The following is an 18,425-nucleotide window of genomic DNA, read 5'->3' as shown; positions in this document are numbered from 1 at the left end:
TAGGTCTGAAGGAGGCCCTCTGTTGCTTGCCTCTTGCCCTACATAGGAAGCCCCTTGCATCATGAAGGAGCAGCAAGTTGCCAAGACACTTTTATTTTTTTTTTAAGCTTTTGAAATAATTGAAGGTCTGCTTTTTTTTACTTCTCTTGTGATTAGACAGGCAAGAGCAAAATGCTGCAGCCCAAATGCTTTTTCCTTCCACCCCGCATTTATTATTGTTAGTATATATTTATTTATACTCAAGGTGCCTTACAGATAAAAATAAGAACAGCTAAAAGCATAAAGGGGAGGTAGGGCCAGTCATTAAGAAAACAATTAAACATTAATAGAATTAAAATCATTTATACAGACATAGATAAGATTTCTAAAAACGAAAAGATAGTACAATGGTACCTTGGGTTACATACGCTTCAGGTTACATACACTTCAGGTTACATACGCTTCAGGTTACAGACTCCACTAACCCAGAAATAGTACCTCGGGTTAAGAACTTTGCTTCAGAATGAGAACAGAAATCGCGCAGCGGCGGCAGCAGGAAGCCCCATTAGCTAAAGTGGTGCTTCAGGTTAAGAACAGTTTCAGGTTAAGAATGGACCTCTGGAACGAATTAAGTACTTAACCCGAGGTACCACTGTAAAAACAACATGGCACCAGTCACCACATTACAAGCAGTCATTCCTCAAAAGCCTGTTGGAATAAGATCTTGGCAGCAAGGAGGGAGCCAGCCTGGTATCTCTAGGAAGGGAATTCCAAAGTCTAGGAGCACTTACCTCAAAAAGCACTTGCCTAAGTTCTGAAACTCCATCTGGGACCAAGTCTATTTACTCTGCATGCAGCATGCTCTCATCGGTGGTTTGGGGAACACACTGCACACATTAGTCACAATCCATATCATGTTTCTTACGAAATACCGCATTTTGATTTCACCCCCAACCAGCTTCAATCCAAACTCTGAAAATGACCTAGCCTGCATTTTTTGCCAGTTATGTGTACACAGTTGTAATCTAACCCCTGATTTTAAGGACTCTTATACGACTTTCCCAATTGCCATTATGCAGTCTATGGTGTGACTGCATTTGGAATACCATGTACAGTTCTTGTCACCTCCCCTCAAAAAGGGTATTGTAGAAGTGAAAAAGGTTTTAGAAAAGGGCAGCCAAAATGGTCAAAGTGGATGGATGAGGAAAGGTTGCCATGTTTGGGACTTTTTCGTTTAGAGAAAAGGCGAGTAGGTGGCGGCATTATAGAGGTTTATAAATTGATGCATAGCACAGAGAAAGATGGTAGAGAAAGGTTTTTGTCCCTTTCTTACAGTAGTAGAGGAATGCGGGTGGCGCTGTGGTCTAAACCACAGAGCCTAGGGCTTGCCGATCAGAAGGTCGGCGGTTCGAATCCCCACGATGGGGGTGAGCTCCCGTTGCTCGGTCCCTGCTCCTGCCAACCTAGCATTTCAAAAGCACATCAAAGTGTAAGTAGATAAATAGGTACCGCTCTGGCGGGAAGGTAAACGGCGTTTCCGTGCACTGCTCTGGTTCGCCAGAAGCGGCTTAGTCATGCTGGCCACATGACCCGGAAGCTGTACGCCGGCTCCCTCGGCCAATAAAGCGAGATGAGCGCTGCAACCCCAGAGTCAGTCACGACTGGACCTAATGGTCAGGGGTCCCTTTACCTTTACCTATACCTTTACAGTAGTAGAAATCATGGAAAATGAAAATGAATGCTGGAAGATTCAGGACAGATTAAAGAAAGAGGACTTCATGCAGTGCATAGTTAAACTGTAGCACCTCCTGTGGAAAATATCAACAGATAATAATAGCCTATTGTGAACCACCCTGTGATCTTTGGATGAAGGGAGGTATACAGATCAAATCAATAATATTCCTAAGCTTCTTAATAAGCTGAAAAACACACTCAATATTTTACTCTGCTGAAAGCCTTCCCAGTCGCTTGTTCTTTTGTCTCTCCCACACGTGGGTCAGGAGGTTTAAATTTTAATCTACAGATTCTTTCCCTTTCAAATTGCAACCCCTCGCATGGGAGGCAACCTAGTAAGGTAAAGGGACCCCTGACCATTTTTTAAAATTGTTTTTCCACATTTATCACATAAATGACATAACAAAACACAAGAAAAACACATTACACTACAATACATTAAACACAAAGAAAATTTGTTTCTTCAAATACCTAATTCTCATTTCATTTATAACTGACTTCTTCGAAACCCCTGTAACTGAATTTCATTATATCACCTATATAACAGTTCTCCAAATTCATGTTTCTAATAATATTAACTCCTTTCATTTACTAACCTTCTCTCCTTTATTAATATTTTAATCCTTAATATTTACTATCGCATATTCTTATTCTACCCCTAAGCCTATTTATTATTTCCAAGAATTTTCTATTTATCTTATATCACAATATTTAGCTAAATATTCTTTAATTTCTTCCAGTCCTCATGTATCTCCTCTTTCTGGTCGCGGATTCTTCCAGTCAGGTCGGCCAGCTCCAAAAAGTCCAACATCTTCATCTGCCATTCTTCTATTGTTGGTATTTCTTGTGATTTCCACTTTTTGGCTAATAAAAGTCTTGCCGCTGTTGTGGCATACTAAAACAGTCTAACATCTTTTTGGGGCATTTCCAGTCCTAGTAATCCAAGTAGAAAGGCTTCTGGTTTCTTAATAAATGTATTTTTCAACATTTTTTTCAACTCATTATAAATCTTTCCCCAGAAGTCTTTCACCTTGGGACACGTCCACCACATATGATAAAAAGTACCTTCTTTTTCTTTACATTTCCAACACTGATTATCATTTGTATGATAGACCTTTGCTAATTTCACCGAGGTTAAGTACAATCTATACATCATTTTCATAATATTTTCTTTTAACACAGTACATGCAGTAAACTTAATCCCTTTCTTCCACAGCCTTTCCCAATCTTCCAACATTATATGGTGTCCAACATCTCTTGCCCAAAGCAGGCTCTTCTTAGACTCTACAGCACATCACAAAAATTACACGTCGGGAGAATCACTTGCCAATCCCAGCAGCCTTCTGCTGCCCCCAGGGAAACAAACAGAAGTGAAGAGAAAGTTAGAGATGAGAGAAGACTTTCACTTCTCAAATGGCATCAGCACAGTCAAGGGAGGGTTTTTACTCATGCATGGCTGACTCCACCTGGTCTCCACAAGCTTCTGCTTACTGGAACCAGCGGCGACGAAACCCCTTTTCAGCAGAGACCAAGTGACTTCCCTCCAAAGTACCATAAGTCACTCTCGGGTGCCGTGAGAACAGTGACCCGGGTTCTCCCACCCCCAGGATGTCTCAGGATGTGACCTACGCGGACCTGAGATTCGGGAAGGTTCCTCTGGAGAAGATCCAGCGGCAAGGTACTGCGCGGCTGTCTTTCCGTCTGTCCAAACCTCCCAACGGCTTTGCAGCTTTTTCAATACTACGGCAAAGTTTGCTGCTCACTCCCATCTCCTTTTCCAGAGACAAATGAGGAGGAGCTCGCCTACGAGAACGTCCAGGGAGCCAGGCCTGAGGAAGAAAAGGCCCCCAGCAGCTTAGAGCCTGCAAAAGGTGAGTGTTGAGTATTGCCCTGGTGAGGTAGGTCTTGTCCCTGCCAGGGAGACCTGCTGCCAGTAAGGACTGGAGGGAAGATGCTTGAAAAACCACCTCCCTACAGACCCCTTCAGGTGTTGAGATAGGCAGTGGGAGCCCTCTTGGTGGTTCCTCTCCCCTCAGAGGCTTCTGGGGTGCTCCAGCAGGAGAGGGCCTCCTTTGTGGCGGCCCCTAAGCTGTGGCACCCTCATTGCACAGCTTCCAGAGGATGCTGAAGACACACCTCTTCCCCCTGGCTTTTGACCCTGGCTGTGTGTGTTTTTAAGGACCCACCTTATTTTTGTGTGACTGTAAGTAAAGGTAAAGGGACCCCTGACCATTAGGTCCAGTCGTGGCTGACTCTGGGGTTGCGGCGCTCATCTCGCTTTATTGGCCAAGGGAGCCGGCGTACAGCTTCTGGGTCAAGTGGCCAGCATAACTAAGTCGCTTCTGGCGAACCAGAGCAGCGCACGGAAACACCGTTTACCTTCCCGCTGGAGCGGTACCTATTTATCTACTTGCACTTTGACATGCTTTCAAACTGCTAGGTGGGCAGGAGCAGGGACCGAGCAACGGGAGCTCACCCCGTTGTGGGGATTCGAACTACCGACCTTCTGATCAGCAAGTCCTAGGCTCTGTGGTTTAACCCACAGTGCCACCCACGTCCCTCGCACAACAGAATAAATGCATACAAATCTGACATCGGAAATGGCAGTATCTGAAAAACTTTGCATTCTCCCAGGAGGACCCTGTGTTTCTGACCTCAGCATGGGAGTTCTTGATTTCCAGGAAGAGACTCCAGCATCAAACTGCTGAATTGCAACTTTTATGGAAGTTTGATTCTATCGCCTCGGGCTTACATTGAGATAATGGCTCCCTGTGCACTACTACAGCTATTGATTGACTTAGCAATGTTTGGGTGATTGTGTCATCGCTTATTAGCAATTACTGCTGTTGTGAAACATCACTAGACGCATCGCGAACTTGACATAGAGTTGGCACACGTTCCATTGCCATTCCACACAAGCACATTGTGTGCAAAGCATACATAAACCGGCCAATTGCAGATAACACTTAATGAACCTGTTTGCCTTTGAGACGCCATGGGAATTCGTAGTTGAAATGCTTAATGCTCCTAAGTGGTGCAGCCCTATGGGAGAACTGCTCAAAAGACGTCAGATCTCTCAATAATTTCTCAGAACTTTGCCATTAATATAGCATCCCTAGTGTGGAGATTTTGATCTAGAAAGAGCCTTTCTATCCTAGAAAGACTGGTGACTGGGAGCAGCCACCGAGACCATATAACACCAGTCTTGAAAGACCTACAATGGCTCCCAGTACATTTCTGAGCACAATTCAAAGTGTTGGTGCTGACCTTTAAAGCCCTAAATGGCCTTGGTCCAGTATATCTGAAGGAGCGTCTCCACCCCCATCGTTCTGCCCAGACACTGAGGTCCAGCTCCGAGGGCCTTCTGGCGGTTCCCTCCCTGCGAGAAGCCAAGTTACAGGGAACCAGGCAGAGGGCCTTCTCGGTGGTGGCACCTGCCTTATGGAACGCCCTCCCACCAGATGTCAAAGAGAACAACAACTACTAGACTTTTGGAAGACATCCCTGTTTAGGGAAGCTTTTAATGTTTAATAGGTTATTGTATTTTAATATTCTGTTGGAAGCCACCCAGAGTGGCTGGGGAAACCCAGCCAGATCTTTCCCTGCCCCTCACAAATGCATTTCTTTCGTAGTTCTAATTTGGAAACACCATGGTGTTTAATGAATATTGCTGTGAGCTGCTTTGTTCTGGACATGCAGATCCGTGGTTCCTCTTCCCTTTCCCCCCCATCCACAGAGTTTTAGAAGACATCCGAAGCCAGCCCTGTTTAGGGAAGTTTTTAATGTTTGATGTTTTATCGTGTTTTTAATATTCTGTTGGGAGCCGCCCAGAGTGGCTGCAGAAACCCAGCCAGATGGGTGGGGTATAAATAATAAATTATATTATTATTATTATTAGGGGAGGGATCATAGAATTGTAGATTCAGAAGGTGGCCCCCCAAAGGTCCTCTAGTCCAACCCCCTGCATAGCAGAAATCACAACCCGAGAATCCCTGGCAGGTAGCCATAAGACCTCTTTTAAGAACCAGTTGCACCAAAGGGAAACCAGGAAGCAGGATCTCTCCCCCTCCTGCAGTTTCCAGCAACTGGGATTCAGAATCATTTCCTGCCTCTTGACTGTGGAGACTGAGCAGATCCACTTTGGCAAGGAGCCTTTGGTAGCCCTCTCCTACTCCTCCACGAATTTTCCCAACTTGATTTTGAAGCCATCCAAGTTAGACATTCCTGCCTCCTGTGGGAGGGAGTTCCACAGTTCATCCCCTCCCCGGGTTTCTCTTCTAGGGCCGAGGCGTCAAACCTACTATGCAGCCGTGGCCCTCCTGGCAGTCTCCCTCTTCTTCTTTGCCACTACTGTCGGATTCGTAGTCGGTTGTGAGTATTTATTTAAGCTGTTTGTAACCTGCCGCTCTTCAGGATTCACGTGGTCCCAGATTGAGGAGCAACTTGCAGCAACACAGTATTTAACCGAAACACAGCCTGATGTGGAATGTGGAATCAAGCAATATTTTCTTCTTCTTCTTCTTCTTCTTCTTCTTCTTCTTCTTCTTCTTCTTCTTCTTCTTCGGCAATCACTCGTAGCCGAGTAAGATTGTCCTCCATAACACGGTTTTAACAATGAGTCCGTAAGTGACTGTGGAGGCCAATTCTGTTTTTTTTTTATATATATATAAAATATTTATTGAGATTTTACAAAAAACAAAGGTTTACAAAATAAAAAGAGAAAAATGAAAAAAAACACATACAAAAATACATCTACCATTAGATCTACCACTTCTCAGTGTTTGTGTGTACATTTGTGAATAAACAGGAAGGAAGTATGTTTTACAACGTTCATCTCAAATTAAAAAACAACAACAGTATTTCAGTATGTTGTTTCAGGATACTGTGCAAGGGAAGAAATGCCTTTGCATTATTATTTTTTTAAAGATATTTATTGAGATTTTACAAAAACATAAGTTTACAAAATAGAAAAAAGTCACATAGAAAGAAAAAGATACAAAAAAGAAGACATAGAAAAATACATAAAAGAGAAAAAAGAGGAATAAAAATACAAAATACAAAAAACAAATAGATAAAAAAGAATTAAAAAACAAATCCGTTTTTAGTAACTTTAAACTCATTAGCTTGTTTCCTTGGCCTCCTCACACCTCCCCTTTTTGTATTCCCATTTAAATAATCAAATCAGCAAATCCTTACCCTCTTTCATTTATCTTAACTCTATATCTTAACATATTATAACTCTATATTTTCATCCATTATCAATCCATTTTTGCATATTCTTATTAACTTTGTTGCTAATACCACTTATTTTCAATCCAACATCATTTTAACATTCATTAATTTTACAGTGTTTCTGCAGATAGTCTTTAAATTTCTTCCAATCTTCTTTTTTTTTTAAATGAATATTTATTAGATTTTCCAATTTTATATAAACACAAAGAGAAAAAGAAAAGGAAAAATATTAAAAACAATTCAGTTTCAATAACACTTTTTCAATCACATATTTCTTTGACTTCCTCATACCTCCCCTTCTTGTTCTCTAGTTCACCTTATTAATTCAGCAAATCCTAATCTCTTAACATTCCTTTTAAAATAAAACCTTATTTTCCATTCAGCTTTTTTAAATTTAATAACATAAACCAATATAATCCCCATTATCTTTATCATAACAGCTAGTCCCCGCCAAAGTTTAAACCAACATCTTTTCAAAGTTCATTAATTTTATAATATTTCTGTAGATAATCCTTGAATTTCTTCCAATCTTCTTCTCCTTAAATTTCTTCCAATCTTCTTCCACCAACTCTTCTCCCAGGTCTCGGATTCTGCCAGTCATTTCCGCCAATTCCATATAGTTCATCACCTTCATCTGCCACTCTTCCAGGGTGGGTAACTCTTGTGTCTTCCAATACTTTGCTATAAGTATTCTTGCTGCTGTTGTTGCATACATGAAGAAAGTTCTATCCTTCTTTGGCACCAATTGGCCAACTATGCCCAGGAGAAAGGCCTCTGGTTTCTTCAGGAAGGTATATTTAAATACCTTTTTCATTTCATTATAGATCATCTCCCAGAAAGCCTTAATCTTTGGGCACGTCCACCAAAGGTGAAAGAATGTACCTTCATTTTCTTTACATTTCCAACATTTGTTATCGGGCAATTGATATATTATTGCAAGCTTGACTGGTGTCATGTACCACCTGTATATCATTTTCATAATATTCTCTCTTAAGGCATTACATGCCGTAAATTTCATACCGGTGGTCCACAACTGTTCCCAGTCAGCAAACATAATGTTATGTCCAACATCTTGTGCCCATTTAATCATAGCAGATTTAACCGTTTCATCCTGCGTATTCCATTTTAACAGCAAGTTATACATTCTTGAAAGTATCTTAGTTTTGGGATCTAACAGTTCTGTTTCCAATTTTGATTTTTCCACCTGGAAGCCAATTTTTTTGTCCAAATTATAGGCCTCTCTTATTTGATAATAATGAAGCCAGTCTCGCACTTTATCTTTTAATTTCTCAAAACTCTGCAATTTCAATTTGTCTCCTTCTTGTTCCAATATTTCCCAATATTTCGGCCATTTGGCCTCCATATTGAGCTTTTTCTGAGCCTTTGCTTCCATTGGTGACAACCACCTTGGGGTCTTATTTTCAAGTAAGTCTTTATATCTTATCCAGACATTAAACAATGCTTTCCTGACAATATGGTTTTTAAATGCTTTATGTGCTTTAACCTTGTCGTACCACAAATATGTATGCCACCCAAAAACATTATTAAAACCTTCTAAGTCCAAAATGTCTGTGTTCTCAAGAAGCAGCCAGTCTTTCAACCAGCAGAATGCTGCTGATTCATAGTAAAGTTTAAGGTCTGGCAGGGCAAATCCGCCTCTTTCCTTTGCGTCAGTTAATATTTTAAGTTTTATTCTGGGCTTCTTGCCCTGCCAGACAAATCTAGAAATATCTCTCTGCCACTTCTTGAAACAGTCCATCTTGTCCAAAATTTGCAATGATTGAAATAAAAATAACATTTTTGGCAATACATTCATCTTTATAGCTGCAATTCGACCCAACAAGGAAAGCTTCAAATTTGACCATATTTCTAAGTCTTTTTTCACTTCTGTCCAACATTTCTCATAGTTATCTTTAAATAAGTTTAAGTTCTTAGCAGTCATATTAACCCCCAAATATTTTACTTTCTTAACTAATGTTAAACCAGTCTCCTTCTGAAACCTCTCTTTCTCAATCGGTGTTAAGTTTTTCTCAAGAACTTTAGTTTTTGACTTGTTCAGCTTAAATCCTGCCACATGACCAAATTCTTGAATCAGTTCTAATACTCTTTTCATACTAGATTCTGGCTCCTGTAACGTCAAAACTAGGTCATCTGCAAAAGCTTTCAATTTGTATTGTTTGGCTCCGACCTGAATACCTTTAATCAGACGGTCCCGTCTAATCATATTTAACAAAACCTCCAGGACCGAAATAAAAAGCAATGGGGAAATTGGACAACCTTGTCGTGTCCCTTTCTCTATCTTAAATTCCTCTGTCATCACATTATTAACTATTAGCTTAGCCTTTTGTTCTGAGTAAATTGCACTTATACCATTTTCAAACCCTTCACCAACCCCCATCCCCTGAAGATTTTTCTTCATAAAATTCCAAGAAATATTGTCAAAGGCTTTCTCCGCATCTATGAAAATTAAAACTGCTTTGGTATTAATGTTCACTTGCAACTTCTCCAAAATGTTAATTATATTCCTCGTGTTGTCAGACAAGTGTCTACCTGGGAGAAAGCCAGCTTGGTCCTTATGTATCTCTTCAACTAAAACTTTTTTTAATCTATTAGCCAAAATATCAGCAAATATTTTGTAATCCACATTGAGCAGGGATATGGGGCGGTAGTTCTTAAGTTGTGTCTTTTCAGACTCAATTTTCGGTATAAGCGTAAAATAAGCTTCCTTCCACGACTCTGGCGCTTTTCCCCCCTCCAAAATTTCATTACAGACCTCCTTTAGTGGTTGAATTAACCAATCTTTCAAAGATCTATAATATTTTGAGGTTAAGCCATCCGGCCCTGGAGATTTACCCAACTGCATATTCTGAATGGCACCTTCTACCTCCTGTTCTGTAATTTTGTGGTTCAGCATTATCTTGTTTTCTTGAGAGATTGTTTGTAATCCATTTGTTTTTAAAAATTGGTCTATATCAAACTCTTTCTATGGCCCTTGTGTGTATAACTGTTTAAAATACCTCTGGAAGCATTTTCTAATTTCCACTGGATTCTGAATGTTCTTTCCTTCCACTTCCAAATTAGTAATAGTATTGAGCTTTTGTCTTTTTTTCATTTGCCAAGCTACCACTTAAGAAAAATTAACAGCAGTGATTTAAAACTTTCAACCTGAGAGGCAGTGACTGGCCCAACGTCAACCCTAGTAGACTTCATGGCCTTCAGGTGGGGATTTATTTATTATTTTATTTCATAAAATTTATATACTGCTGGATTGGTTTTTTAAAAAAACAGCAACCCAAAAACAAGAAAATCAAGAAAAAATTCAAAGCCATACTTTGAAACATACAAACAGTTGAAATACTTGAAAGAGATTAAAACTTCCTTTTTCAAAGTTTTTTGATTCAAAATTAAAAAAAGACATATTATCCAAAAACATATCATCCTTGTTTTCCCCCCCATTCCCCCCCCCATTTTTCCTCCTTTCCCCCCCTCCCACACAAAACCCACCCACCCCCTGACTTCCCTCAGTTCCTGTCTTTGGTTTCTCTGAGACTGCTCTTTTCTGCATGTTACAAAGTTGTATAGATCCTCAAACTATTTAGCTGATTATTATCAATAAAAAGTTTGTGAATGGTTATTCAAAACCTGCCAAGGAGTCCAATTCGCTTTGTTGGGTCCCATTCATCCTTAAAGTCACAGTTTTGCTTGTCCCGTAGCTTATATGTCAGTTTTGCCAGTTCTGCATAGTCCGTCAATTTTTCTTGCCACGATTCTTTAGAATCAACTAAAGAATCAGATTAAAACTTCCTAAGCCGACGGGGTCTCACATCTGTTAGTAATTGTGGTGCGGCATTTTGCAATGACCGCAGCTTCCGGATGCAAGGGAAGCCCCACAAAGAGCGCATTGCAGTAATCCAGCCTCTCTGCCCTGCTGCCTGCAGCCCAGCCCAGAGCCCCCAAGGGAACAGCATTGTTGGCCCCCGGTCATCTCGCTCCCCTGTGCTTTGCAGACTGGCAGGTCTCCCGGCAACTAGGCGAGGCTTCCCAAGCCCACGCCACAAACAGCAGCGCCCTGGCCCAGAGGCTCAGAACCGAGGAGGAGAACCTGGCTCAGGCCCGGGAGATGCTACGAGAGGCCGAGGCGGGACTCAAACGCGCCGGGGAAGAGCTGAGGCGAGCAGAGAGCAACCTGACCCTCCTGCGTCAGGACCAGGGCAGACTGGAAGAGAAGAACCGGGAGATGGAGACCAATCTGACGCACGCCAGATCTTGCCAGCAGATTGGTACGTCCAGTTTGCCCCCTTTTCCAGCCGGGCTAGGAGTGCTCCCTTTGCTGATCGCTGCCTCCAGGAATCATGGTGTAATAAACGAAAATCTGCCCGTATTCCCTTATGGGGGACACAAGAGCCCTTATAGACTCCTTTGCAGGTTCTCCATCGGTCGGAGAAAAGAACAGGCCAACCAGAGAATGCTGAGAAGCAAAGCAGTTTGTAAGCTTGGTCTTTATTGATCTGTTGAAACAGGGTGCTCCCCTCTCATGCAGGAAAGGAGGAGGACCCAGAACAAAGGTGTGCCTGCCCTTATATAGGTAAAAGGTAAAGGGACCCCTGACCATTAGATCCAGTTGTGGCCAACTCTGGGGTTGCGGCGCTCATCTCACTTTACTGGCCGAGGGAGCTGGCGTACAGCTTCCGGGTCATGTGGCCAGCATGACTAAGCCGCTTCTGGTGAACCAGAGCAGCGCACAGAAACACCGTTTACCTTCCCGCTGGAGTGGTACCTATTTATCTACTTGCACTTTGACGTGCTTTCGAACTGCTAGGTTGGCAGGAGCAGGGACCGAGCAACGGGAGCTCACCCCATTGCGGGGATTCGAACCGCTGACCTTCTGATCGGCAAGCCCTGGGCTCTGTGGTTTAACCCACAGCACCACCTGCATCCCAGTACAGAACAGCAACACTTTTAGAAGTGGAACTAACTCCCAACCATACTCAGACTTCCTGTCTCACTCTCACTCAGACACTCACATGATGTATACAAAACACACTACAACAGTACCACTCGATGGGGCAGTTCAGATAGATAAAAATCCTAAAATATGCATGGCTGCTGCATTGCACCACGTACTATTTCAGACATGCGGATGATGCACTCATTAGGCGCACTATATTTAGGACACTTTCATTAATTTTCCCGTAACGGGGTATTCTTGCCCAACAAAACCTGCACGCAAAAGACATGTGCTCACACTTCCTGCGCTGTCTGTGCGACGTCGGCTGACTGCTCTTCATGCTCTGATGCTCTAGCAATTGTGGGCGATGAGCTGCATCTCTGCCTTCATTTTTGTTGTCAAAACTGCCATTTGTTCATTTCTTCTTAGCTGCTGATTTCTCCCTAATGGCCACCACTCCTTTGTTTTACTTACCAGAATCCCCTGGAACACTGGTTTTCAACATTTTGAGCCCACAGCTCCCTTGACCAACCACATTCTTTCTGCGGGGGGGGGGGGGTGGGCGGAATCCCCACTTGCGCTGGGCTGGGGTTCGTGAATCACCAGAATGAGTTTCCCCTGTTCTGCCCCCACGGCAATGGGAGATTCCCCTCCTTTTACTAGTGCTTGCCAAACTAAAGAATCTTTCCATATTGCTGGTAAAGGTAAAGGGACCCCTGACCATTAGGTCCAGTTGTGGCCGGCTCTGGGGTTGCGGCGCTCATCTCGCCTTATTGGCCGAGGGAGCCGGCGTACAGCTTCTGGGTCATGTGGCCAGCATGACTAAGCCGCTTCTGGCGAACCAGAGCAGCACACGGAAACGCCGTTTACCTTCCCGCTGGAGTGGTACCTATTTATCTACTTGACCTTCGTGCTTTCAAACTGCTAGGTTGGCAGGAGCTGGGACCGAGCAACAGGAGCTCACCCCATCGCAGGGATTTGAACCGCCGACCTTCTGATCGGCAAGTCCTAGGTTCTGTGGTTTAACCCACAGCGCCACCTGTGTTCCGGGTGAGTCCTTAATTGTTCCCAAATGATCCCTGCCACCCTGCAGACGTAGCACAGACCAGCTTATGGAGCTTGTGGCCTCTGAACAAATAGCATCTCACCACATTGGCTGGGGGTGCCCTGAGCCCAGCTGGGAAGAGCTGCAGCCAAGACCCTCTCCTGGCCCTTTGTGTCTCCTTCCCAGGCTGCTGCCCCCCTCAGTGGAAGCACTTCCGATGGAATTGCCTGTGGATTTCAGCGGAAGAGAGGACTTGGGCAGAAAGCAAGACTGACTGTGCGAAGAAGGGATCCCTGCTGCTTGTTTTGAGAGACCCCTGGAGTGCTGAGGAGCTGCAGCGTTCCCAAGTCTTAATGGTCTGGTGAAAACGGGTAGCATGGCCTAATGGGTGGGGTGAGGGAGGGAGGGGCTCCACCGTCAGTCCTGAAGGGGGAACTTGAAGGCCACTCCATGCTCACAGCACAGAAAGGGGAAAGGTGAGGGAAATGTGGCGTTCACAGCCAATCTTAAAAAGCGGAAAGGACCCTGTTGCAACTTTGCTGCCTCTCCTCAAAGGCTGTCTGTTGAGGGATGCAGACTGGCTGCAGATCAGAGCAGGATTGGGCCCCTGCCTTCCTGCTTTTTCCTCTTTCTGTCACTCCTCCTTGCCACCCGCAAGAGCTTCGAAATGTGGCAAGGGCTGTGATAAGGATTTGCAGTTTTTGAGGTTTCTGCTGTCCTGTGGCTCTTCATGTCCCACAGCAGGAAAATCGTTCCCTCTCCCTACAGTTCTAACCTCAGGAAAGTACGATGATATGATATGATATGATATGATGATATGATATGATATGATATGATATGATATGATATGATATGATATCTTTATTGTCATTGTCCCATACAGATCAATGAAATTGAAAAAGCTACATAAGACATTCAAAAACCCCTAAAAACTCTGAAACCCCATTTTATAATACAATATACTCCTATAAAAAGGTAAAGGGACCACTGACCATAAGGTCTAGTCGTGGCCGATTCTGGGGTTGTGGCGCTCATCTCGCTTTATTGGCCGAGGGAGCCGGCGTACAGCTTCTGGGTCATGTGGCCAACAGGACTAAGCCGCTTCTGGCGAACCAGAGCAGCGCACGGAAACGCTGTTTACCTTCCCACCGGAGTGGTACCTATTTATCTACTTGCACTTTGAGGTGCTTTCGAACTGCTAGGTTGGCAGGAAATATACTCTTATAGAGACCTCCTTAAGTAGCCGAACAGACAGCAGCAAAGAGCTCTGTGGGACCTCAACGATGGCCCTCTTGTCTATGGGGCGGGTGTGGGGAGGGACGGTTTCCCTCAGCTGTCTTCCTGATCTGGCCCCGCTGAGAGGGAAATTGAGTAAGCCCCTTGGAAGCAGGTGCTCCCACCCAGCCATCATACTAGCAGCCCCCTCTCTCAGTGGACATGGCGTGAGGCTGGTCATTCAGGACTCCAACGCTTTGCTTCTCCTAACCCTAGAATTCTCTGCGTTCAACGCCATTTTGGATTGGGCTGAAAGGAGTACGGGAATGGGAGGATAATTCACACTATTCAGGGTAAGTAGAGAGGCACTGAGCTGTTCGTCACTCACTAAGGAGCAGAACGTAACACATCGTTCTGCCTGGACACCGAGGTCCAGCTCCGAGGGCCTTCTGGCGGTTCCCTCGCTGCGGGAAGCCAAGTTGCAGGGAACCAGGCAGAGGGCCTTCTCGGTGGTGGCACCCGCCCTGTGGAACCGCCTCCCTCCAGATGTCAAAGAGAAAAACAACTACCAGACTTTTAGAAGACATCTGAAGGCAGCCCTGTTTAGGGAAGCTTTTAATGTTTAATAGGTTATTGTATTTTAATATTCTGTTGGAAGCCGCCCAGAGTGGCTGGGGAAACCCAGCCAAATGGGTGGGGTATAAATAATAAATGATGATGATGATGATGATGATGATGACAACGACGTGGTTCTGCCTCCTTTTAATGCCCAGCCAGACTCTTGGCCTTTTATAATCTAGCTTGAATGGTTGCCCTTCTCCATTCTCTCCCAAGCAGAGGCCCACTGGCCATTTGCAAGGATCGACAACTCACAGTGCAAAATCTCCCTTTTTCCAGGGACAATCCCAGATTCACAGAAGCCGTCCCGGTTTCTGATTTGATCCTGGAATGTCCCGCTTTTCCTTAGGGTGTCCCTATTTTCCTTGAAGAAATGTTGGAGGGTCTGGAGTTATGCGACCCCCGAGTCAAGGAGATAAGTAACTATGCAATCTTTAGAAAATACCTGAAGGCAGCCCTGTATAGGGAAGGTTTCTTGTAATGTTTAATGTTTTATTATGTTTTTATATACCGTCGTAGCTTGGCTCTCAAACACCTTGGCTCCTGAACAAATCGACTCCCGAATGACCAAAACCTGGTTTTCGAACAATTTTTGGAAGCCGAATGTACGGCACGGCTTCTGATTGGCTGCAGAATGCTCCTACAGCCAATTGGAAGCAGCGCCTTGGTTTTCGAACAGTTTCGGGAGTCAAATGGACTCCTGGAACGCATTCTGTTGGAGAACCAAGGTACGACTGTATGTTGGAAGCCACCCAAAGTGTCTGGGTCAACCCAGTCAGATGGACCGGGGAACAAAAACAACAATGGAATTGGTCAAAGGCCTGGAAACTGGTCAAAGGCCTGGAAACGATGCCTTATGAGGAACGGCTAAGGGAGCTGGGCATGTTTAGCCTGGAGAAGAGGAGGTTAAGGGGTGATATGATAGCCATGTTCAAATATATAAAAGGATGTCAGATAGAGGCGGGAGAAAGGTTGTTTTCTGCCTCTCCAGAGAAGCGGACACGGAGCAATGGATCCAAACTACAAGAAAGAAGATTCCACCTAAACATTAGGAAGAACTTCCTGACAGTAAGAGCTGTTCGACAGTGGAATTTGCTGCCAAGGAGTGTGGTGGAGTCTCCTTCTTTGGAGGTCTTTAAGCAGAGGCTTGACAACCATATGTCAGGAGTGCTCTGATGGTGTTTCCTGCTTGGCAGGGGGTTGGACTCGATGGCCCTTGTGGTCTCTTCCAACTCTATGATTCTATGATTCTACGTCCCTATTTTCATCGGAGAAATGTTGGAGGGTATGAAAATAAGTATTGGCCTGTGCAAGGCCACTTTCCCCCAGGGAAACCTGAATCGGAGCAAATATCATTTGGGCTTTCTCTGGACTGATGTTTGCTCCAAATTCTCACCAATGAGTTGGTTTTTCCCTGTGGAAAGTGGTGGGGCAGGGGCAAAAGCACTTGGACCCATGCCTAGAAAGCGCAGGGCAGCTGCTTGGACCCAGGCCTTATAGATATGGGGCCAGAGGGAGCGGAGATGAGCCCAGGGCAGCTGGCCTGGTTCACATTTGAGCCGTTTGGCGATGGTCAAATCTGGCTTCCAAAGTCACTACAGATACTTCAGAATGTGAGCATTACAAATGGCAAGGCAAGCTGTGACCTTTTTGCTTTGTCGATTAATTTTCTTTCAGACCTCTGAAATCTAAACGTAATAAGGACTGTGTGCAAGTGACCCAAGAAGGCCTGAAACAAGAATCCTGTGACAGAAAGTCTCTGTACATCTGTCAAAAGATAGCCAAGTCCAGTCCCTGGTCATGAACAGCTGAGAGTCAGAACCTTTTTTGATCTGCTGCAAATCACCCAGAGATCTTGCAGGAGGTCCAGATCTATCTCCTCCTAACCCCTGGTCTGTCTGGTATTGTGACCGCTCTTTTTTTACAAGATGCTCCTGGCCCCTGCATGCACACACACCTTTCCCAGTATTCAAACAAAGGCTAAAGACAGCAATCAATATCCATGTTTTTATGATACTGCCTATTTTGTAAGGAGTTTAAAATAAACTGCTTATTTCAGAATAAATTGGCACTTGTTGTTGTTTAGTCGTTTAGTTGTGTCCGACTCTTCGTGACCCCCTGGACCAGAGCACGCCAGGCACTCCTGTCTTTCACCGCCTCCCGCAGTTTGGTCACAGTGGCGTAGCGTGGGGGGTGCAGGGGGGGCGGGCCGCATCGGGCGCAACATCTGGGTTTAGGGCAAATCCATGGGTTAGGGGGCGCAAATCCACGGGTTAGGGGGCGCAAATCCACGGGTTAGGGGGCGCAAATTACTTGCTTTGCCCCGGGTGCTGACAACCGACGCTACGCCACTGTTTGGTCAAACTCGTGCTGGTAGCTTCCAGAACACGGTCCAACCATCTCGTCCTCCATTGTCCCCTTCTCCTTGTGCCCTCCATCTTTCCCAACATTAGGGTCTTTTCCAGGGAGTCTTCTCTTCTCATGAGATGGCCAAAGTATTGGAGCCTCAGCTTCAGGATCTGTCCTTCCAGGGAGCACTCAGGGCTGATTTCCTTCAGAATGGAGAGGTTTGATCTTCTTGCAGTCCATGGGACTCTCAAGAGTCTCCTCCAGCACCAGAATTCAAAAGCATCAATTCTTCGGCGATCAGCCTTCTTTATGGTCCAGCTCTCACTTCCATACATCACTACTGGGAAAACTATAGTTTTAACTATACGGACCTTTGTTGGCAAGGTGATGTCTCTGCTTTTTAAGATGCTGTCTAGGTCTATCTAATCTATCTATCATCTATCTATCTATCTATCTATCTATCTATCTATCTAGGTCTATAGATCTCCAGATCTATCTCTTCCTAACCCCTGGTCTGTCTGGTATTGTGACCGCTCTTTTTTTACAAGATGCTCCTGGCCCCTGCCTGCGCACACACCTTTCCCAGTATTCAAACGAAGGCTAACAATAGCAATCGATATATCCGTGTGTTTATGATACTGCCTATTTTGTAAGGAGTTTAAAAATAAACTGCTTATTTCAGAATAAATTGGCACTTAAGGGGTGTTTATGGCAAAGGTGTCTTCATCTCATATCCCTCTGACCTGGTCCAGCTTCCAGAAGCCTGTGGGAAACCTGCAAGCAGGATTTGAACACAAGGATCGTCTCCCTTCCTCCAGAAAAACAATCTCTCAAAGGACCTGTTGATGGCATTTTACCATGTACTGTGGAGAGTGTATTAACTTATGGTCTCTGTGTGTGGTTTGGGAGCTGCACGGTCAGGGAAAAAACAATGCTGTCCAGGGTTGTAAAGACTGCGGAGAGAATAACTGGGTGCAGTCTTCCCACTTTGGATCAAATCTATGCTTCCAGGTGTCATAAGAAAACTGCAGAGATAGCGCAGGATAGTGCGCACCCTGGAAATGATCTCTTTCAGCTTCTGCCTTCTGGAAAAAGGTACAGGGTTATAAAGAATAGGACTAGCCACCTGAGAAACAGTTTCTATCCAAATGCGATTTTGGTTTTAAACGCATTCTAGGGATGTGGGGTGGCACTGTGGGTTAAACCACTGAGCCTCTTGGACTTGCCAATCAGAAGGTCGGTGGTTTGAATCCCCGCGACGGGGTGAACTCCCGTTGCTCGGTCTCTGCTCCTGCCCACTTAGCA

The 18,425-nt window shown here is 44.5% G+C and overlaps 1 protein-coding gene across 2 annotated transcripts; it reads left to right on the top strand.

Moving 5' to 3' along the window:
• Positions 1-2,243: 2,243 nt before the first annotated feature.
• LOC310768916 (uncharacterized protein) lies at positions 2,244-16,830 on the top strand. Of its 2 annotated transcripts, XM_083627830.1 has the most exons (8): positions 2,244-3,391; positions 3,495-3,584; positions 5,995-6,084; positions 10,953-11,030; positions 11,094-11,225; positions 13,125-13,294; positions 14,430-14,506; positions 16,449-16,830. In XM_083627830.1, the coding sequence occupies exons 1-8, from the start codon at positions 3,322-3,324 to the stop codon at positions 16,573-16,575; spliced, it is 834 nt and encodes a 277-aa protein (XP_083483956.1). In that variant the 5' UTR covers positions 2,244-3,321; the 3' UTR covers positions 16,576-16,830. The 2 variants fall into 2 exon arrangements, with proteins under 2 accessions (XP_083483956.1, XP_083483955.1); XM_083627829.1 differs by having other exon boundaries at positions 10,953-11,225.
• Positions 16,831-18,425: the final 1,595 nt, after the last annotated feature.

This window comes from Podarcis filfolensis (genome assembly GCF_964270895.1).
Source record: "Podarcis filfolensis genome assembly, chromosome: 8".
NCBI classification, from domain to species: Eukaryota; Metazoa; Chordata; class Lepidosauria; order Squamata; family Lacertidae; genus Podarcis; species Podarcis filfolensis.
This window is presented reverse-complemented; position numbering and strand designations above follow the sequence as displayed.

What these genes read in the sequence shown, in the direction of transcription:
- LOC310768916 (XM_083627829.1), top strand. Translation starts at nt 3,322, where the DNA reads ATGTCTCAGGATGTGACCTACGCGGACCTGAGATTCGGGAAGGTTCCT. An exon ending in TGTCGGATTCGTAGTCGGTT is followed by an intron (nt 6,085 to 10,952) that starts GTGAGTATTTAT and finishes TGTGCTTTGCAG; the next exon opens with ACTGGCAGGTCTCCCGGCAA. An exon ending in AGCGTTCCCAAGTCTTAATG is followed by an intron (nt 13,295 to 14,429) that starts GTCTGGTGAAAA and finishes TCCTAACCCTAG; the next exon opens with AATTCTCTGCGTTCAACGCC.